The 23,415-nt window shown below is 39.4% G+C and overlaps 1 protein-coding gene across 3 annotated transcripts in view; it reads right to left on the bottom strand.

The window, feature by feature from the left end:
• Positions 1-23,415, bottom strand: part of TRIM67 (tripartite motif containing 67) — a 53,179-nt gene that overhangs the window by 12,509 nt on the left and 17,255 nt on the right. The window contains exons 2-8 of one of the 3 annotated variants that reach the window (XM_089529957.1): positions 23,181-23,276; positions 20,245-20,367; positions 18,591-18,701; positions 16,530-16,689; positions 11,252-11,409; positions 8,853-8,991; positions 4,784-5,087 (exon numbers count right to left, since the gene is read on the bottom strand). In XM_089529957.1, coding sequence (XP_089386083.1) covers positions 4,784-5,087; positions 8,853-8,991; positions 11,252-11,409; positions 16,530-16,689; positions 18,591-18,701; positions 20,245-20,367; positions 23,181-23,276 — 1,091 coding nt within the window. The remainder of the gene's footprint in view (positions 1-4,783; positions 5,088-8,852; positions 8,992-11,251; positions 11,410-16,529; positions 16,690-18,590; positions 18,702-20,244; positions 20,368-23,180; positions 23,277-23,415) is intronic. The other 2 variants (XM_089529958.1, XM_089529959.1) reach the window with 2 other exon arrangements.

Genomic DNA, 23,415 nt, shown 5'->3' with positions numbered 1-23,415 from the left:
TGAATAGCCCTTTATCCATTTTTCCATGGAATGCAAGCTAGTAAGAGCTATTTTATCATCCATACTAAAGTACTACGATTCCTACCACCACCACCATCACTACTACTACTACTTATTATTATTATTACTATTGCTATTACTATTATTATTACCCACTTCTCCCCATGGATCACGGTGGAGAACAAGAAAAGATTCACAAATACACAGTATCAGTTGTGTATATAGCTATCACAGCTAGTCATGGATATATAACACCATTTAAAAACACACATCAATTTGAAAGGACAAAATCCACATTAAAAATTCACAATCTAAAAATCATCTGATTTAAAAATCATCACAAATTTATTATTTGTGATTTTGCTTTCCCAATTTAAACTCGAATGTTGCAAAATCTATGCAATAGTTACATTTACTTTTCTAGTAAATACCTAGATGCTCAGGACAGATGCATGACTGTAAAAGAAATAGGGAACCTAGGTTATTTATCTCCCACCTTCTGAAAACCCCATCTTTGTTTGCCCCCACACAACCATGTTGCCATGTTTGGAACATAATGTCACCTTCCCTAGGAGCAATTCTCTGGGGTGGCAGGTGTTCCAATGTCTGATCCCTGATAGGGACTGGTGAAGAAACCAGTGAGCTATTTAGGGGTTGTTCCCACTTAAGATTTGAAACGATTTAAAATACAACGTTTTTAATAAAATCGATTCAAAATAACACTGTTCTTATCCCGCCATCCAAATCGCTTTGTTCATCGTTCCCATCTGGTTATTTAAATCGAAGTTTTTACCTGCAAGCGTTCCTACTTGGCATGAAATCGGTGTTTAAATAAAGCGATTCTTCTCCTCCATACCTTATTTGGAGCTGTCAATCAATAGTACGTCAGAATGACGTAACGTTAATCCGGAATATTTGGAAGCGATTTATCTTTTGGCATCGTTTCCATTTCATTGACTGTTTGTGAATTTAGCGAATTTAGGAAAGCGAATTTAGGAAACCCAAGCTCTTTCCGGAGGAACTATGGGATAGGTTTTGCATGACAGCATCCCCTCTTCATGTCTCCCAAAAGACAGCCAGGGAGAATCCCTTCAGAGAGCACAGAGATCAATAGGGGAGGCTTCTGGCAAAGCAAATTTAAGAAACCCAAGCTCTTTCCAGAGGAACTATGGGATAGGTTTTCCATGACAGCATCCCCTCTTCATGTCTCCCAAAAGACAGCCTGGGAGAATCCCTTCAGAGAGCCCAGAGATCAATGAAGGAGGCTGCTGGAAAAGCAGGGAGGGAGCACTCTTCCCAAAGATTCTCTTTCCAGGGTTGGAGGAGAAGGCAGATTCCATTTGAGAAAGGGAGGGAGAAAGGCTCTATCCCCCCCCCCCCCCCCATTGATCAGAGCCCTTCCTTGCCTGGGCGAGATCAGATGCCTCCTCGCGAGGAGCCTTCCCTTCCCTGCCTGGGCGAGATCAGATGCCTCCTCGCGAGGAGCCTTCCCTTCCCTGCCTGGGCGAGATCAGATGCCTCCTCGTGAGGAGCCTTCCCTTCCCTGCCTGGGCGAGATCAGATGCCTCCTCGCGAGGAGCCTTCCCTTCCCTGCCTGGGCGAGATCAGATGCCTCCTCGCGAGGAGCCTTCCCTTCCCAGCCTGGGCGAGATCAGATGCCTCCTCCCGAGGAGCCTTCCCTTCCCTGCCTGGGCGAGATCAGATGCCTCCTCCCGAGGAGCCTTCCCTTCCCTGCCTGGGCGAGATCAGATGCCTCCTCGCGAGGAGCCTTCCCTTCTCTGCCTGGGCGAGATCAGATGCCTCCTCGCGAGGAGCCTTCCCTTCCCTGCCTGGGTGAGATCAGATGCCTCCTCACGAGGAGCCTTCCCTTCCCTGCCTGGGCGAGATCAGATGCCTCCTCACGAGGAGCCTTCCCTTCCCTGTCTGGGCGAGATCAGAGCCCAAGCGGGCAGGGAATGCCTCTTCGAGAGGAGCCTTCCCTTCCTGCCTCTCCTCCGTTAGAAATGGGCTCTCCCCACACAGAGGGTTGGTTGCAAAAATAAAAATAATCCTTATCTCTTATTGAAAGACCACAGCGGACAAAGGGGTGAGGGAAGCAAAAATGGCGACAGCCATGACAGATGGGGACAGAAAGGGCAACTCCCCCAAGGCCAGCCCCAACGCAGTCCGCTCCTCCCATCCATCTAACACGATTCAAAGGCTGTGGTTCCTATTTAAATACTCCGGTTCCTAACTCGAATCAATGGAAAAACGTAGGTCGGACCCTAGTGTTTTTTTAACACGCGTTAAATGAGGAAAGCTCGAATTAAATTTCTATCCCGCTCTACGATTCAATTTGTAGTGGGGACGATTGCGGGTTGCTCTAGAACCGTTCTAGGTTTAAATCGGATCCTAATAGGAACGCCACTCCTTGGATTCGATTCAGAACGCGGGGTTTCACCTAGTGGGAACAACCCCTTAGTCATATTATTCTTAGAGTGTCAGATTGCAAGTTGGGACTCTTTTGTTTTATTGATTGTATATCATCTGTTCTGGGAATAGGATAAAAACAAATACAATTTTTAAAATCCCTGTGATTTATTTAATAGAGAGGCGTAAAGAGTTGAGAAAGCAAAAACAAATGTTCAGGTGGTCAGACAATTTAAAATCAGTCTCTAAATAATAAAAGAGAGGTACTGGAGTCTAATAATTATATGATCCACAGACCCTCCCAGCTAGTTCTTGACAGTCACCTTTGAGCCAGTGCTTGGAAGTAACATGTTACAAATAATGAGAGGAATCCTTTTCGGGGGGTGGTCTTACATCTTCATAAGTAGACTTACGTCAGCAGGAATTAGAATTGTGCAGCTGCGTGACTACCATACCCTAGAGGGCTTCTGCTACTTCATTTCACAGCAGAACTGGCAAAGTGCCCAATGTGCATCAGGCCTACTCTTGGTGTCCTGTTTTGGACACAGTTCAATAAAGGGGTTTCTTAGTACCTCTGCTACATAGCTATATATATGTAAAGTTATGTAATGTAATAAATCTAATGGGATTCTAGCAAATATGTTACTTTTCTGGGACAACCTATAACAATATTTTTGTTGTTCTTTTCGTATAATGCAAATAGCATTATATGTTACTTTCAAAGAAGGTGGAGGGGAGCAAAGCTCACACCCAGGACTGCATGTCTCTTCCCTTTTCTGCACTGCCAAGGATGAATTACTTCCTATTTATTTATTTGTTATTGGCATTTTCAGCAGTCTGTGAAAATTATAATTCACAAAACTGAACAACGTTGCTTTCCAAAAGTCCAACCTATGATTCATGCCAAGTCTCATGGTAAAGTCTTTCAATGGCTTAGCCATCATAAGCCTTCACCTCAGGCTGATGTCAAACAGCTGTTTGACTAGGCCTGGAAGCAGTGGGGCTGGCCTTGGATATTGGCACAACATACCACCCTCCATGAAGGGGATAAGTCTTTCCAGAGGTTTGCAGGAGAGCCAATTTACTTTCGTTTGGGCCAGAAAAGGTGTGGTCTGGGGCTTCTGAAGAGATCACTGGCTGCAAAAACAGCTTTGGCAACTACCACACTTTCCCCACTCCTCATATGAGAAAAAAAAAAGTGGTGGCGAGGAGAAATGAACAACATTAACAAGTTACTTTTTTAAAAAGCAATGCACAACAAATTACTTTTAAAAACCAAGATTCCTAGGTCTGATCACAACCGCTCTCTTTCTCTCTTTCGGAATCAGCCCCTTTACCTCACAGGCCACCTGGGTGAAAAAGCACTGCAAATGCTAAGCATTTAATTAGAGAGGTGCACTGTACAGGGCTACACAGATATAACTGTGAATTCTGTAGTAGATGGAGAAGAGAGATGAAATGAAGGAGGGAAGAGGGTGGAAGAATTTGGGGAAGGAGGAGGAAGGAAGGAATAGGAAGGAGGAAGTAAGAAGGGTAAGGAAGGAGGAAGGAACAGGGAATAGGAATGGAAAAGGGATAGAGATAGGGGGGAAAAGGTAAGAGATAGAGGAAGGGGATATGATTGAATTTTTTGTAAGTTGTATGTTTTTATTATGTTCGGGCTATTCAGAAATATTTAGGGCTGTCTTGAATATTTTTTTAGAATATATAAATGTATGAAATCTTAAGATATTGTACTAAGTTGTTATGCATTAAATGCTTAGTTATTAGGGATTTTTTAAAATTATGTATGATGTCTATTTTTCTTCTTCTTTTGAGTTGTATTATGGATGTTATGATTTTTGATTTTTTATATATGTTTAATACTTTTTTTAAAAAAACCTGTGAATTCTATAGTCTACATCTTTTTCAAAAGACATTGGTAAACAGAGACAATCCTGAAGAGGATCACTTAATGCCAAACCAGGTGAGATACCAGCACCCAACCAAGCTCACTACCTGTATTATTAGTTTGGTTAATGACAGGCTGCATGGAAGTTACTTAGGTGAGGGCGGGTATAACACACTCCATTTGTATGCTCTCTTTCTTCTAAAAAATAGCCCTCCCTCCGTATCTTGACTTATATGTTAGCAGGGAGGATCTCAGTTAATGTCACATCTAGTTTGGCCTATAGCTATCATGTCAACAGATGTCAACAGAACATCACAGCAGTAAGCCGCTAATTAAAGAGAGAAGTTGGCAGTGACAAGAATTTCTGGCACATTCTTGAAATGATGAAAGAGAGCATTTGCTGAAGGCCTTCTTAATTACATGGTTCTTTGGAAAGGAAAGAGGATTGCACCTAAGCATGAGAAGAGCTTATGGAATGCTTACCGATTGGTGTGAGAATTGCAGTGCATGAACCAGCTGCGATTGTTATCGACATACATAGCCCATGCCTTGTCATCTTTGCCCAGCATCATGTCCTTGACAACGTTAATTCTAGCGATTCCAAAGGCTGGGTCCGGATGGTTATCATAACGGTCTATGTGCAATTCCCAGTAGTGGACTCCCTTTGAGAAAGCAGCTGTGCCCAGAACAACACGGTCATCGTAGCTACTGCAAGAAGCTGTCTGGTTGTCATTTGAAAGGACTATGTCCCTGTGGGCTGAGCAAGGATCAAATGTAAACCAGGCCACTAAAGAAAAAGAAAAGAGGTGTTTACACATTAGAAGTATGCACAAACAGAGACAAATCTGTTATGTTCCCTCTAGGAAACCTAGCATTATATTAGTAGAATTCAAAGACATAGATGTATTAGTCTGGAAAATCAGTTTCCAAAGGGATCCTGTAGCAATGCATAAAAGCGTTCCTTGAAGTAGGCTGAAGTCTACAAAAGCTCATGCTACCAGCTTCTTTCTTTCAGTTAATCTCAAAGGTGCTACAAGATCCTTTAGCATTATATTAGTAAGTGAAGATAACCAGTTAAGATATAGCTGCCTTGAGTTTTATGATGGAGGAAAGGTGAGATATAAACATAGTCAATACATAAATCTCATTTAAATTCCATTTATATCAGTACCTGAAAGCTAAACATATTCTGCTAATATTTTATAGAATCTAGGTTCCTACAACCAACCTGTCCAAGAGAAATAGCATAGCCTGGTGGTCATCTTAAGCATCTTTTTTCAAGTGTTAAGAAGAATATTGCATATCTACGGCCAATGTGTGGAAAAGAGGATTACACTATGTATGGCAAAATGATTGACTGTAAGGGTTTAGTAATTTAATTCATTCTGAGCATTATTAATTTCTATTAATTATTCCTTTGCCTGGTGCTGTGTCTACCAAAAATGGAGAATGTGCACGCTTGTCTCTTACCTGGACATGGCCTACAAAACTGTAGGCTCAGGCCAGGATTTGAGACCAGGCAACTTTAAATAGAATATATTATTCTGTCCTGAGCAACTAGATTTGTAGCACGATCCTCAACCTCCAAGTTGCATTACATAAATAATGAATATTATTTGTGCTTGGAGGCAGATTTTCATCTCACAGTCTCATGTTGTTCATACTGGGAATTTAGTTATAAATTATCCTTTAGCTCTTGCTTTTTGGGGGGAAACACTGTAGTTTATTAGTGGATGGTTATATTACAGGGTTTATTCTCTACATGCTTTTAATGAAAGGATCTTTGGAAAAAATGGTTTTTCCTGACATAGTTTGGCAACATGAATAAGAAAGAGAGAATAAGATTAATGTATATTTTATTTTTCATGAAAGTTAAGTATTATTAATCAAGATTAATTTCTTTGGTTCTCTGTATGGGCAGCAAGTATAATTACATACAACCGAGGCAAAAATTAGCATTCATATTTTATAAGACACTGCTAGGAAATTATTTCCATAAAAGAAAAATAATGTAATTATGCTCTGGAATTCATCACTGGTATAAAATGGGCCAAGAAGGAGGGGACACTAGAAAACCAATGGACATCTCTCTCAGTGACCCACTTATGTTTCTGATTTCATATCTCTTTAAAAGGAGATGAAATGAGTCTCGAGGTTATTTCATGCTCTATAAGTATCCATTCTTTAACCTTACTTTACAAGACATAAAAATCTACATGCCAGTTTGTGCCAGAAATAATCCTATCAAATAGAAGTTACAGATGGGGCAAATGATTTTATCCAGACATCAGCCTCATCTTTGGGGAAAGCTGCCTCAGATTTTTAAGAACCAATCCAACATGGATGGCGCTCTGTACAATTTCCAATTGCACGAACTTCACAGTTTTTTTCCTGATAGCAGAAGACATACATTTTTCTAAATCCATTTGATGTCTTGCCAAATATTAAGAACTGGAATCACAGACTGATAAAGTACTTAGTTAACTAATTTTACTAACTGAAATGTGAATTAAAAGAAATGAACACATTCCATTATTTTCTAAAAGTTGTATCATTTCCTCTGATACAAAACATCATCTTCTCTATGCCAAGTATGTTTTTTACTTTCTCCAATGAAACTCCTAAATATCATAAGATGCTGAAAATATTCTATATTGAAATTTAAATTATTTTCAATTACTTTTATGTTGTGTTAACTAACAGAGTCTTGCAGGGATTACATTTTCGTGGGTTGGAAGAGATCAGCAGGCAAACTTTTCAGGGTGGTTTCCTATCCTGCCTCAAGTTAAGATATTTGGACTTTGGCTGCACTCTACAGAGCTAACCCAGCTGTGATGGGGGCAGCACTACTTTCAATAGAGGGGGAGCTGTTGGTATTTATACTGGCACACTTTCTGTGGCTTTGGTGATGAGTTTAATTCTACTGCAAGAAAATTAATACTGAGGGAAGTGGCGATTAGAAAAAGAAATTGACACTTTCCCCCCTGGTAATCCATTCAGAGACAGCGCAGAAGGAAAAACCCTAACTTAGGCTGGTCCAAACTATTGCAAAGAAAAAAAAATTGAGATCTCTCACTATACAAAGCCATATTTATTACTAGTCGAGATTTCCTGAATGGTGTTTTTGACTCCATGTGGAGCTCTCTATACTGCAGGGAAGAAACCGAGGATGTAGGAAGCTGGGTAGGAATTTGGCAAATAAATATTTAGATTTCCTAAAGCCATTGACAATTGGCAACTATAGATACCTTCTATGTCTTTGGAATTGCCTCAGGATGCTCCATGAAAAAGTGAACACTATGTGATAGTTTAAAAAAAAAAAACCCTGATAACTATAGCAACAGACAGAGCAACCAACAGGAACATTTCCTCTGTGGCTTTCATTAGTGAAAGTGTGCTGATAATCTTTACTCATCAAAGTAAGGACAACAACAACTAATACGTCTGGAGAAGAAGCGGGAAGGAAATAAAGCACAAGGCCAGGAATCTGCACATCAGTAGGAAAAAAGGGTGGGAGATACTTGTATTTACCTGACTATCTTTTTATCACACCCTACTGGTTCAGGTTGCTTGTTACAGATATTGGTACTCAACCTTCAAGGACAGTAAACCAAGCCTTATTGCATTAGAAAAGAAAGACAAAACAGAGCAGGAGAATACCGACTTTCTCCGTACTTTTCCACATGAATTCAGAGCACTTCCATTCTCCTTCCAGAGGGAGATGGTTGTAAAATGTGCCTTTTGTTGAACAGATATTTCCAGTGTGAAAAAAGGCACGCTTCCTTGAGAAGAAAATAGAAGTGCTACAATGTCATGTGGAGAGACCCGTACTCTCCTCCTCTGTTTTGTCTTTCTTTTCTAATGCAATAAGGCTCCTAGAGGCAAAGAGGGAAATAAAACCTTCACTTGGTTTTTTTCTTGTTTTTCTTTTGAAGACTGTTTGACAAAAGAATGTCATTAGAAAGCAAATTCTTTTATTAACTGTTTTATTCCTGAAACAATTCTTCTGATCACCAATCTCTTCTTAACTTCCTTTCTAGCTGAGATCTCTACAGTTGCATATGCTGCAGAATTAATGCAGTTTAACATCGCTGTAACTGCTATAGCTCAATGCTGTGGAATTCTGGGATTTGTAGGTTTGTGAGATATTTAGCCTTCTCTGTCAAAGAGCTCTAGTGCCACAACAAACTACAAATCCCAGAACTCCATAGGATGGGGCCATGGCAATTAAAGCTGTATCAAACAGCATTAATTCTGCAGTGTGGCAGCAGCCTACATCTTGGCTCCCTTTTACTTCCTGGATCCCCAAAAGAGATTGTTTGGATGGGAACTGCAGTATTATTTATAATAACACTGCTTTACAGGTTTCACTGCATACATTTCCTGTGCTACTGGTGCCATACCAGCTGTAGACACATCAAGACCTAGCAGTTCACCTGGGTTCTGTTTCCCCTGGGTTCTGTTCTGGCAGAATCTAGAAGACTTAGCAGATTTCAGATATAATGAAATTCTACAAGGAGGCTTGTAGATTTCATATAGATTTCTTACTCACCATCAGAAGTCTGTAAAACAACTGTTTTGCTGTAAGGGCCCACTCCTGATGAATTAAACGCTTTCACTCTTGCATTGTAGGTACTATTGAAATGAAGGCCATCAATAGTGCATAGGGTCTCTTTTCCAACATACACCTCCTAAACAAAAAAAGGGGGTAAGAACAGAGCTGATCCAGTCCCTTTAAACCAGATGACACCACAGTATAGTGGGTCCTTGTTATCCACTGGAGTTTTGTTCCAGCATCCCAAATGGCTAGCACTAGCAAGCACATTTCTATACCACTAATCAGTGCACTTAAGCACTCCCTAAGCAGTTTATAAAGTGTAAGCTAATTGCCCCCAACAATCTGCGTACTCATTTTAGTGACCTCAGAAGGATGCAAGCCTGAATCAAGCTTGAGCCCTTTTGCTGGTACTGAACTCACAACCTTATGGTTTGTGAGTGTGTGGCTGCAGTACAGGCTTTTAACAACTGTGTCACCAGGCCCACTGCTTGGACCACACTAATGTGACTTGTGGATGCTCAAGTTCCATTAAATACAACGGCAGAGTAAAATGGTGTCCCTTACATAGAATGGAAAATCAAGGTTTGCTTTTTGGAATTTATACTTTATTGGAATATTTTTTTCCGAATATTATCAAGCAGTGGATGCTTGAATCCATGGATAAAATATCCATGGATAAGGAGGGCTGACTGTACTACCACAAAACAACAAAGACTTGGAACAACCGCTGGAGAAAGTTAAAGAAAAAAGTGCGAAGACAGGCTTATTGTTGAACATTAAGAAAACAAAAATAATGACCACAAAGGAAATTGAAATAGTTAAAGGTTTCCCATATCCTGGATAAATCAGTGATCAGAATGGAGACTACTGTCAATAAATTATAAGACTGGCGTTGTATATGGCAGCTATGAAAGAACTACACAAGAATCTTAAGTGCAAAATTGTAAGACTGAACACTAACGTTAGGATCATCTACACCATAGTATTTCCCATCACAATGTGTGGATGTAAGATCTGGACAGTGAAGAAAGCTGATAGAAAGAAAAGCAACTCATTTGAAATGTGGTGCTGTAGAAGAGTGCTGAGGATACAGTGGACAGCCAAAAAACAAACAAAAAAACAACAAATGGGTCCTAGAACTCTCCCTTGAGCTCATCCCCAGAAGTCAAGTTGATTAAACTGAGGCTGTTATATTTCAACCGCATGATGAGAAGACATGACTCACTAGAAAAGACAATAATGCTAGGAAAGTTCAGGGGCAGATCTGGCTATGATGACACATACCTTGATTGCATCTCATTTGCCCTACTGCCAAACACTCTATGTGGGACCACCTTTAGAAACTGTTTGGACACTTCAGCAGGTTCCAAATGCTCTTAGTCAGAATGCTGACAAGGGCCAGTTATAGAGAGCATAGAACCATCTTGTTAAAACAGTTTGACTGGCTACAGGTTCATTTCCAGGTACAATTCAAAGTGCTGATCATGACTTATAATGCCCTATACAGCTTAGGTCCAGGCTATCTGAAAGACCTATCTCTCCAACTGCATGGGTCCTAAGTCCTACAGGAGAAGGCTTTCTCTTGGTCCCACCACCATCACAGGCTTATTTGGTGAGGACACAAGGGAGATCCTTCTCACTGGCTGCTCTCACCCTCTGAAATTCTCTTCCATGGGAGGCTAGGCTTGCCCCCTCCCTGATTTCCTTTCAGCAGGCTTTTATATATAGTAGTTGTCAGGGAAGCTTTTAAATGGAGCGTGTGCTCTTTTTATGTTTCTAACTTTTGAATGTTTTATGTGATTTTATATAGTTTTAGCAAGATGGTTTTAATTCTTTTAAATTTTTTATTATATAGGTTTAACAACTATTCTATCCGTGATCTGCCTTGGGTTTTTTCCAGAGAAAGGCAGCATATCAATAAAATAAAATATACTATAAAAATAAATAAGAGGGAGACCACATACCAGATGGATAGACTCATTCAAGAAGGCCATAGCTGTGAGCCCACAGGACCTCAACAGGGCAGTTGAAGCTAAGGGGACTTGGAGAGGTCTCATTTACAGGGTCACCATGAGTCCAAGTTGACTCAAAGGCAGTTAACAGGTAACAACAACAAAATGAGACCTTTAAAAGTAAACTCTGTGCAATTCTGTGTTGCTGGAAAATTGTTACAATAAAACTCTGCTGTATTAAATCTATGCTAGGATAATTAATAGTTTAAAAAAGGTATGTTCGAGATGAAGAGAAGCCTGTAAAATATATACTGTAGTTCATTTCCTCACCCCCAGAAACAGTTTGACTCAATACATTTTCAGCTCATCACTTAGAACAAATTATACAAGCATTTTGTCTAAGAATGCCACACATAAATGGAGGAGGAACAGAAGTCTCACTCGAAATTGTCCGCCATCTCCATCGTCAAGTTCCAAGATGTAGCCTTCCACTGGGTTGTGGCTGAATGGTGGCATCCTCCAGGCTAGGGTCACACTGTTGTTTCGGGTGCAGCACTTCTCCAGCTGCAGGAGCGGGACGGGTGGCACTGAAAGCGGAACTAAGCACAGATTAGTGCAACTCTGCCCTTACCTGTCAGGCTATGTGTGTAAGCATCAAGTTCCCATGGCAACTTGATGTAGCTCAAATCACAGTCTCTTAACATTTACTTCCTTGTACTTTAAAAAAAATATCGAGAGCCCATATCTGATAATACAATGAACAATGAATCTTCAGCAAACCTGTCATCTGATCACTTCATTGCATTGATTCATGATCCTTCTCCCCTTTCCCCAAACCTATTTCTTGAGGTATTTGAGACAGAATGATCAGCCACTGTCTGGGCAGATAATAATGCAAACAGACAGCAGCTTTATCCTACATTCAGCAACCACTGTTTGTTCTGTAATCCACATCCCCATGAACTGGTTTTAATGTTCATGATAGTCATCAGCCACCCATAGTCAAGACAGAATTGTTAGCTTATTCATTGGTTAGTTAAATTTACATACCATTTTTTCCACAGAGAGAATACATCTCCTCCTCTTCACTACATTACTGTCATAACAACCCTCAGACTAAGTAACCTAAAAATCATCCAGTGAGTTTCATGGCTCAGTGGTAATTAGAACTGGGATTTCCCAAGTCCCAGGCCAAAACTCTAATTATTGCACTACTTGGCCTCCCCAATCTTTTTATTTGAGCTGTACACTCTTTTATTTAAGGCAACTTTGATTTTACTCATTCAGCAAATATAGCTTGATCCTTGAGGGTTAAACAGTTAAATGGATTTCACTTGTAAACTGCCTTGAGATAAAATATAGAGATTATTATTCTTAGCATTAGTCTTATTCTGCATGCTGTATCAAATATATAGTGTGCAGTTTAATTTTTCTAGAAATGTTCTGCAAAAGTACTGTGAGAGAATCCTAACATGTTGCAGAAAGAGCTGGCCTGACCTTTGATTCAGAGCAGTCATGTGCATTACATGAGGGGGCCTCTGAGCATAGAAGTGCCAGGTGAAAAACTAGAAGAGCAAATGGAAAGGACAGCAATGTTTGCCAAAAAAAAAATGTGCTTGACCCAGAACTCTGCAATAAGTGGAATATCATCAAAACTAAACTAGATTATGTGAAGTCGAAGGCTTTCATGGCCGGCATCCATGGTTTTTTTGTGGGTTTTTCGGGCTATGTGGCCACGTTCTATAAAATTTTCTTCCTGACGTTTCGCCAGCATCTGTGGCTGGCATCTTCAGAGAAACAGATGCTGGCAAAACATCAGGAAGAAAATTTTATAGAACATGGCCACATAGGCAGAAAAACCCACAAAAAACATAAACTAGATTATGTTTTTTAACCTATGAGAACCACTGATCTTCATAGCCTGACATTTCTGATATACAGTAATACTTTATTGTGTGCATGAAACTCTGAGAGATATCTGTTGCCAGAGTTGGCTAAATTTTCACTGAAAATTGTGTCAGTCTTTTAAAGATTTCTAGGAACTCTGAAACATGATTTTATGGACAGATGTAATCAGTTTCTCAAATCTAATCCAGTATTCCTGGGGTGCCCATTGCAAAAAGACAGCATAGTTCTGTTATATCACAGAGATAGGCCCACAAAGAAGAGTTTTGGGGCTAGCAAAGCAGCAATGAACTGCTCTTGAAGCTTATATTTATCTGACCAGGCCCTCCAAAAGATACCAGATTTCCTGGCAGCAACATGAGGTTTATGAAGGAATGTTAAATCTTTATCTGTTTGTTCTATCTTAAGTTTATGTATGCTAAGTGGCAGTGGTGTCACTAGGGTTGGTGTCACCCACTGCAGAAACTCATGATCTTACCCCCCCTCCCATTGACCTCCCATTTCACACCATACAGAATCCTTAGTCATGCTTTTTTGCACTAATGTTACTCAGCAATCGTAATCCCTATATGCCACTGAATGGCATTCTAATAGTTGTGACATAAACAACTAGCAAACTTAAAATTATACCCTCCAATTACAATATCATACATATGACCTAAGTGTATTTACATATACATAGTGAAGATGTGGTTAAAATGTGATATTTTTAAAGAAAATGTTTTTAAAATGTATTTTTTAAAAATTTGAAATTTGAAATTTTAATTTTAAAAAATTCTGGGGCCTCTCTTTTCTCTTTCCACTGTGCTTCACCCCACTCCCACCATCTCTTAAAGCATTTTAAAGAGAAGCAGGTGAATGCCACTGCCTCTTTCTGCCAAAAGGTAGGTGTTTGAGGAGCAGTTGTGTCACCCCCATTTAGGGTGTCACCTGGTGCAGTCTGAACCCCCTGCACCCCCTAATGAAACCCTGCCAAGTGGCATCTGAGTAAAATTATTATGTATTTGAGAGGACTAGAAGCCTAACTTGGCTAGTTTGTATTGAACCTTAACAGGCTGATCTCATAGGCCAAAAGACTGACACCATGGAAAAACACGTTCCTTTCTCCACTAAGCCATGAGTAAGTCTGGACTAGATCATCTCACAGTCTAAATGACCTGACAGGGCTATTAGGAAGATAAAAGGAGGAACATAAGATTTTTATATGCCATGACTATCTCCTTAGAAGAAAGGAAATAAAAATGTAATAAATCAATCAATAATAAACAAGCACACTGAATTCAGCTGCATTTTATCTATAATGACTATGATGAGTAATCCAGCGCTGTTTAGGAGAAGGATTGACTGTGACAGCAGGGCATTGTGGAACAGTCTTGTTTCTTCTTGTTTCTTTTCCCTGTACCTTCAAAAATCAATCTTATGTAGCAGGACATTGCTTAGGAAAGTGTCTAGCTTAAGGAAATGGCCAGGGAGGAGAGTTTCATAGCAATTTTAAAATCATTATATGCTATCCAAATGGAGACTATCAAGATGATTAAAATGTCGCTGAACTGAGGACAGGGTCTTTTGTATACGTACTCCAAGAGGCTCCATCAAACACAATTTAAATCTTAAATCCTTTCATCTGCATCTTCTTTTCTTGCTGCTGACATTTTTTGACATTACAGTTTACTGCTGTTCTTGTGCTAGCTTCACTAATATAACTCATTTAGGTCAAGACACATAATTCTCTTTGGGGGAATAGATTTTTGCTGCTAACTATTTATCTAAATTCAAGCATTTTCTCTTGTTCCTCTAAGGGTTTAGCTGTCAAATTGGCTAGCCTAATTGCTTTAGATTGAACCTTCAGAGTTCAGAAGCAAGCCTGCTGAAATTGAATGAACTTTGACTGAATAGGACTCATTTATGCACGATTCTTGTTAGGTGAAAGCAAAGGCATTTACCTATGAACTGTACAATTCCTTCCCACAGAAGCTTCATCTAAAATATATCGCATTCTGTTTTCATCAAAGGAAATTCAATGCTCTTTGTCTTTCAGCTGTTTTAGTTTTATTTGTTCCTCTTTGTTGATGTGCTGATCTTTGGGCCCTTGCAGTATACAAGTTCAAAAGGGCAGTTCAAAGAATGAAGAAGGGATACGAAATATGAGGGATAAATGGCAGATTAGAGCATCCCTTCCTGAGTAAATCTGCTCCCATGTACGAGCTCCACCCTGTTCTTCCAAGAAATGAGATCACAAGAAAAATGCTTCTCACAATGTGTTAAAATTTGACAAAGAAAAGAAGCTGGGACAAAATCCAAACAGGAAAGCCTAGTTTGGACAACCAGCTCTATTTGATTAAATGCCTTGAGACATATCCATAGAGCAGCAACTGCTACAAATATATGCTTTGGGTTCAGTCCTTTAATATTTTATGACAGGCTAGTTCAGCCAGGACAAAACTGAGAATACATTTATTATCTGTATTCTACATAACAAAGTACAATGTACACCAAAGGCTTCTTGCTTACATTATACACCTATATTATGTCTAGGTCTAAACTGTGCCTCAGAAACTGGTTATTGTCACCAAAGCCTACAACAATAAATTAGGCTAACAAAAGGCACAGACACTTATTGAAAGCCTCCCTCAGTTTCATCTAGATTGTTCTTGCAGCTCAGTTGCCATGCGCACAGGGTCCCATCTATTTCCTATTTATTTCACATTAGTGCTGAAATTAAATTCTGGAAAATTAAATGTTTCTCTATCTGCAATCTCACTGTTTTAAGCATCATTAGTATTCTCTATTTTGTGTTTTTAAGATCAGGATTCTTGTAATGATCAACTGGCATAAGCTGTCATTTATCAACCATCAATTATCTACTACTGTGAAACTATCAACAACCTTGTCATATAACAAATACTGTCAGATGGCAGCTATCAAGGATCAATCAAAATGTTACAGAATATTAAGGGCTATTCCACACCAGCTATCAGTGCAAATACAGGTAACAGCACATGACAACTGTTTAAATTGCCCCAAGTATTATTAATCATTGTATGTTACGTATCAAGTGCATAGAAATATTTAGCTGTCAAATGCTATCGCATATGCAATTCTGAAATCAAATACTCCAATATAATACTAGACGTTGAAATCAGACATTGTTAGACATAACAATTCCAACATAAAATATATAAATATTCAGAAATTTAGAACATATACAAAATAATATTCATCCCCTAAATGCACACAGAATTATTTGGAGGGATGAATTATTTCATTGCAAGAGCCACATGATTCCATATCATTCTGCCACACCTTTTAATATGTGTTGATGGTCACCAGTTTAGACAGATTTGAAAGAGACTAGACAAATTCACTGAGGATAAATCTATATAGATTTCATAGATTAAGATGGATTATGCCTCTGACTTTGAGCTGCTGCTGAACTGATTGATGGTGAGCATAAATGAGGGAAGGATGGGATGCTGGAAAATGGGGTGTTAGACCTTTTGGGTTTTTGATCTGATCCAGCAGAGCTCTTATATTTTTAGAAATTATACATACTGACAACATGGGTAAATATAATAGCCTGTATTGTTAAAAAAAATTCTCAGATATTTAACACTATCAAATACTGTTGACTGAGCTTGTTGGGGTCATTAGAGGAGGAACAGGTGTTGCTCAACACAAAAGTGATGGCTCACATTTTGATATGGGATCTGTTTCTGTGAGATCTATATTTGCCTCACTAGCAGCAGCACTGCTATTTGAATTCCTGGTGCAAAAAGGAAAATAGGGAAAAGTAAATCAATCTACAAAAGCTCACCCCTACATTTCATCTGAATGAAGTCCAGCTGATGAATTGACTGCAGCAAGGGCTCACTATCCAAAGTCAGATCAAATTCAGCAGATACTTTTGGTTCCAAAGCCCCTTTGACCCACTGCTCTTGAGACACTTGAACACGTTTGATTAAAGCATCTGAAATCTGAAAAGGAGAATGCATAATCCTTAAAGATGAAGTTACAGAATGATAAGTTCAGAATGTTTGGGGTTCAAGGGATTATGACTGCAGGCCATTGGAAGATCAGGATAACCAGAGCAGGTCCAGAATACAATTTAGCAACTTTTACTTTTAAAAACTAACTCATTTCTATTATTTGTTATAGGTTTTGGTAAGTAACTCATTGCCAATACTCATTACATTGTTACAGTGGGCTCTTAGTACAGTGGGCCCTAGTGAAAATGGGGAGCAGGTTCAGAGTGAATTTAGTTTTGTTTGACATATAGGTGTTATTCTACACTATGTATGGAACCAGCCTAAGACTACATGTTTCTTTTCTACAAGTTTTTCTTTTCTACATTTCTGACTGGACATTTTAATTTATCAATTATCAATGAAAATTGGCTACGCTTTACCACATAGGTCCCAACAACAAACACAGCCCCTTGTCCAGTGCAGTGGACTGAGTACCAGGTCCAGGGAGGGATCTTATGGCTAAAACGGCATAGATAAAATGATAAATAGATTGATAGAAACCCAAGGGTTGAAACTGAGGGGACCAAACTGGACGGGGGCTCCATCACACCTATCTTCAAAATAGTTTCAGTAGCTTGAAAATCCAAAGTAGATTCACATCCTCGCTGACACTGAAGCCATTAGCTACCAGTGTATAAATGGATCAAGTTCAAATCAGACTTGGAAGAGTCCTTCTCCCCTCCACTGAAATGAAAGGCATAGCTCAAGACCTGGGTGCACTTCATTTATTTATTTATTTATTTATTTATTTATTTATTGCCATTCTCCCAGTACTCAAGGTGGCTAACAGTAAATTAAAAACAATAAAAATTAAAAACAATGGAAAAACATTTAAATGTATAAATATAATGTTTAAAACACAAGTAATTAATAAAAAGTATAAAACAGTGTAACAGTAACATGTATTTAAAAACTATATACAAACCTAAAACCTGAATTGCACAGCATTTAAAAACCAGCCTTCATTAGTTTGCAAAAGCCTGACAACACAAAAATATTTTTACCTGGCACCAAAAGAAGAGCAGGGAGGGGGTCATCCTGGCCTCTTTAGGGAGGGAGTTCCAAAGTATGAGAGCAACATTAAGAAGGCCCTCTCCCTTGTTCTCACCAAACAAGCCTGAGAAATTGGTGGTACAGAGAAAAAGGCCTCCCCAGATTAACTGTGTTCTAATGGGCTCATAAAGGAGATATAGCCCTTCAAATAACCTGCATCCAGGATGTACAGGGTTTTATAAGGCATAACCAGCACTCTGAATTATGCCCAGAAACAAGCCTGCAGTCAATTCAGCTGTTGCAACAAGGGAATTGTGTACTCCTTGTAGCCAGCTCCAGTTAACAACTTGGGTGCAGCTCTTTGGGCCAGCTGAAGTTTCTTTGCACTGTTCAAAAGCAGCCCCATATGGAACATATTACGGTAATCCAAACAGGACATAACTAAGGCATGTACCACCACAGCTAGATCCGACTTGTCCATGAATGGGCACAGTTGGCACACTAGCTTTAGCTATGTAAAAGCACTCCTGATCATTGTTGAAACCAGTAGTGCTTTTGCACAGTTAAATACTCCCTTTCCTAGAGAAATCTGATCTGGCCATGGAGGTACATGCCTTGGTTACATCCTGTTTGGATAACTGTAATGTGTTCTATATGGGCTCAGGCTCAGAGCTGAATCTAGGAGTATCCCCAAACTGTGAACCTGTGTTTTCAGAGGGAACATAATTCCATCTAACACAGGTTGAATTCCTATTCCCAGTTCTATCTGTGTGAGAAAAAACCAACAGCATTTTAAAGATATTATAATCCTTTGAAGAATGCAGCATGTTATACCACAAAATCAGAAGATATCATACCTGTAAAAACCCAGAAGGGTCATTTTCTTTGATTACTTCAAGACAATATTCCATAAGTCCTGTAGACTGACGCAGTTTCAAAGTACAGTGATTTATCTGATCCCATACAACCTAAGGAAGAAAAAATTCCATACGGAGTGGATGATTCTCTCAATGTCCAAGGAAATCATTTCATGAGGAACAGCAGAAATGAGATGCACTAAAACGATACTACGCTATGTGCTCACTTATTAGCAACACAATACTAGTAGCTCCAGTGCTTTAGCAAATGAAGGCTGAAGACTCCAGTGTCTCAACCTAGATTAGTATCCCAACTTCAGCAGCAAAACCAAGGTAGCCACTGTGCCACCTTGCCTATATTCAGTCTCTTCTGATTTGGGGAGCTAAGTAGGCTCAGGCCTGGTTAATACTTAGAGGGGAGATCTGGGAATACTTGGGATTTCCAGGTTGGGTGAGAAAATATAGTTGACAATAGATCAGTTCAGTATAAGGCAACTTCCTTCCTATGGCTTTCTCTTACAAGCTAATAAGAAGCTTTCATAAACTGCAGGTTGTCCACCTCTATTCTGTTCCTGGATGTTTTCATCAGAGACCAGACCAATCAGTGTGGACAGAAGCAGTCCCATATAAATCCAAGCAGGTCTTCATGGTTGGGTGAATAGCCAAAATGAGTTTTGGACTAGACACACTCCTTCATCTATTTCTTCTTCTTTTGGGGTTTAGCAAGGAGAGTGGATTAAGGAAGTAAGCCTGCAATACATTTGGACTAGAACAGACACAGCTTGCCTAGGGTCACTGCAGTATTGGCAAGCTGTCAGGGGAAGAAACCGTAAGTCCTGTAAGTCAGATGTGTTTTGAATCTCCATTTGCCCTTAGTAAAGCATGTCTGCAAATAAAGAATCAGTACTCATGCAATTAAAAATTCCAGGATTTGGCCATTTGCTTTCAGCGAAATGGGAGAACTCTTCCTGATAGATTAGGCAGAGAAAGAAGAGAAAATACTCACTCTAGCATATTAGTAACAATTGTGTCTTATGCATTTGTAACATTTATGTCATATGCATCAGATCACATGGATCTTTTCTTAGAACAATTGGGCCTTCTTCCCTCACAGCTATACTCAGGCTGGAACTAAATGTAAGGGACATAACCCCATATTTCTCCTTCAGGACTCATGTGTGGGCTGGGGGCATTTGGAGAAGGAAATTAGCCAGAGTATGAATCGTCCTTTGCCTCCACACATCCTTCCCTGCAAATGTCTTTCAGGCCACTTCAAATTAGTATCCTCTGAGATAAATACTGTAATAAAGGATAGAAAGCTTGGCTAGGCATTGTAGAGAGGTGGGGAATCACCAAGCAACATCTTTTTCCAGCCACTAGTCTTCCACTGCAAGTGCACCACATGTTTTCAGCAAATGTGAACTTTTGGAAACATTCACCAAGACAGCATGTAATTTTTCCTGTTGTGTAATGATTCTCAAAGGAAAACGTCTTTCACACAAGACTTTTAAACAGAGGTTGGATGCTTGCCCCCATAAGGACACTTTAGTGGTGGATTCCTGTAGTGATGGGGGTCAGATTAGATGACCCTTGGAGCCCTAATGACTCTATGATTGTTTAGAGGCAGATGGTGTTGAATGAGATTTGCACTTACCTTTAGCTTGTGCTCACGCTCTTTTGTAACTTTTGTGAGCAGTTTTGCCTTCTGACGTGTCAAAGCATCAACCAAGGCATCGCACTGAGCCACTAGACAGGCTTCATAATCCAAGCCATTTTCCTTATGGGAGGAAGAAGTAACATATATTTCTACAGCAGAAAGGCTTGTTTATTCAAAATGCTACTAACATTTTGTGATGTTGTTCTTTTCTAAAAAGCTCAGCAGATCACAAGTCTATGTAATTCAGTATTAAGAACAGCTCACTTTAACATGTCTATGAGAATTATTCTGGTGGACTGATAAATTCTGAATCATCCAACCCTAACCTCATACTCTTCAGATATGCTGGGACTACCTGAGGGTAATTTGTTACTTAGACCATCTTAAAGTAGGTGCTCAAACTTTCAAGGATATGCATATTCTGAGGACAGGCTAGGGCACCTCAGGGAGGAAATGCATGGTAGGGGTTAAGCAGGTGTGAGGCACAGTTTGAAAGAGTTATGTTTTGGCATGAAAGCTCCCAGAACCCACAGTTTTAGATGAGGTCAATTTTTTTCCTTTTGCTTCTGTGTTGGGAGATGGGGGTGATTTGTTTTTGTTGTTGTAAACATTGTTGGCATTTTTAATTATCGTAACTAATTTGTTTTGCACTTTCCATATTAATCTACAGATCAGAATAGGGACTGTGAAGTCAAAGGCTATCACAGCCGGCATCCATAGTTTTTTGTGGGTTTTTCGGGATATGCACCTATGTTCTAGAAGAGTTTGTTCCTGATGTTTCACCAGCAACTGTGGCTGGCATCTTCAGAGAAAGATGAAGACGCCAGCCATAGCTGCTGGAGAAACATCAGGAATAAACTCTTCTAGAACATGGCCTCATAGCCCAAAAAATCCACAAAAATCTAAGAATAGTGACTGTTTTTCAGATTGTATTCTTCTCCAAATTTTTGGGGCAATTGTCCAGTCAAAAATTGTGTGGAAAAACCCTCATATGTTGGGCGAAGTGTATTTTAAAAAATCAATGAAATTTTTGGTAAATTTTTTATTTTTTATTTTTTTAAACTGGACAGGATGGACGCATGGGCAAATAAATGCAAAACTGACATAGATTGGAAATAGTATCTAGCCCTAGACACATGAATTTGTTGGCTTGTCATCAGTCATGTGTAAAAAGGAATAGTGGGACCTTGGTATCTGCTTGGGTTTGGTTCCAGGACCCTCGTGGACACCAAAATACATGGATGCTCAAGTACCATTATACAGTCATCCTTTCATATCCACGGATTTTTATCCATGGATTCAAGCATCCAAGATTTGAAAATAATTTTGAAATGTATGGATTCCAAAAAGCAAACCCTCCTTTTTTCATTTTATTTAAGGGACACCATTTTACTATACCATTGTATTTAACGGGACTTGAGCATCCTCAGATTTTGGTATCCACGGGGGATCCTGGAACCAAACCCAATGGCACAGTAAAATAGGGCCCCTTATATAAAATAGCAGAATCAAGATTTGTTTTTTTGGAATATATATATATATATATATATATATAATGTTTTCAAATTGTGATGGTTGAACCCATGGATAAGGAGTCCATGGATATGGAGGGCTGACTATATGCTAGAAAGTTGCTCAGTGACATGGCATTCTAACACAGTTACATGGTATACACAGTTTTATAAATGCACATGCAATAAAAAGTACTGTTGACTTTTTCAACTAAATTGTTCTTAAAATTCAGGATTCCATATTTTCCCAGAAGTTCTGGGGTAAGAGTAAGTTTTTTTAAAATTCATATTAAGGGTGTTAAACCCCAGTTCTGGTGCTGAACATTCTGCATGTCATCCAGACTCTTTGCACAAGAACTGGATGTTTGTCTCTCCCTGGCAGCCCAATGCTGCCAATCCTGAAACAGTCATTCATTGAGTGGAGAAGAGCAAGACTGGAATCATTGCTTTGCCCTTGCAAACCAATACTGCCATTTCCGGGGAAAGGGTTTGTAGCTGCTGAATTAGTTGAACCACATTCTACACAGCCAAGAGCAATTTAAGCCGATAGCTGTGAAGACTTATGATATGTTGGGTGAATCCCAGGCCAATGGAACAGGACTATAATTTGTCAGATTCCCCAAGGCAAAAAAAAAAAAAAGAGAGAGAGAGAGAGAGAGAGGCTCAGAATGACTATCTGAGAGGCTTTTTTTCCTCTCCCAGGTGGCGTGTTATTTAAACTGCACCTTTGGGGCCATAAAATTCATCGGCTGTCAATGGAGTAAAAAACATTTCCATAAGGAAATAAAATCAAACATAAACAACTAAACACAATAAAATAATACACTCTGTTTACAAACTTTATACCATATATGCAATCACTCTGCCAGTTGAAAATAAAGATAAAAATGCTCCTATTGAAGCTGTTTGTTTGGCAGATGAAAAGGGATTGAGGGAAATGAGAGGAGACCTGCTGTCCTAGGCATGCTGGGGAGAGAGGCTAGGGCTACTAACAAAATTCGTCAGCCTTAGAATATTCAGACTGTGGCTCTGCATAGGTTGCAAGACCAATTTGTATGAGTTGTGCAGATCTCAAAGAACTACAATGTATGCTTAGTCCTGTTGTTGTATGTACTATATTCAAGTTGCTTACAATTTACAATGACCCTAAGGTGAACCTATCATGGGTTTTCTTGGCAATATTTGTTTAGAGGAGGTATACCATTGCCTCTCTCTGAGGTTGAGAGTGTCTGACCTGCCCAAAGTCACCCATCGGGTTTCTGTGGTTGAGCAATGATTTGAACTCTGGCCTCCTTGAGCCCTAGTCCAATACTTAAACCACCATACTATGCTGACTCTATGTTTAGTCTATCTGTGTGGTTATCAACATCCCTTCAAAAATATGTATAAAATCCAAAAGAGCTAGAATTCTGGAATTATTACCTGAATCTGCTGTAAAATATTTTTTAGTTGTACCAGAAATTCTTTTGCTTCTTTTGCTTTATCTGAAATGCCATTCAAAGCCTGAGACAGTTGTGCCTGAAAAAAAGAAAAGATCCAGTAATACAGAATATAAAACCATCTTTGTCCTTTATAATTGATGCCTAAAAATACTCACTTTCTAAGTCAAGCACTCTTAACATTTGCTACAACTGAGATTTTATTTAAAGGAAAGAAA

This window comes from Sceloporus occidentalis, unplaced genomic scaffold (genome assembly GCF_023333645.1).
Source record: "Sceloporus occidentalis isolate IW3139 unplaced genomic scaffold, rSceOcc1.0.p SCAF_6, whole genome shotgun sequence".
NCBI lineage: Eukaryota > Metazoa > Chordata > Lepidosauria > Squamata > Phrynosomatidae > Sceloporus > Sceloporus occidentalis.
Note: the sequence above shows the minus strand (reverse complement) of the source record. Positions and strands in the feature narration are given on the sequence as shown.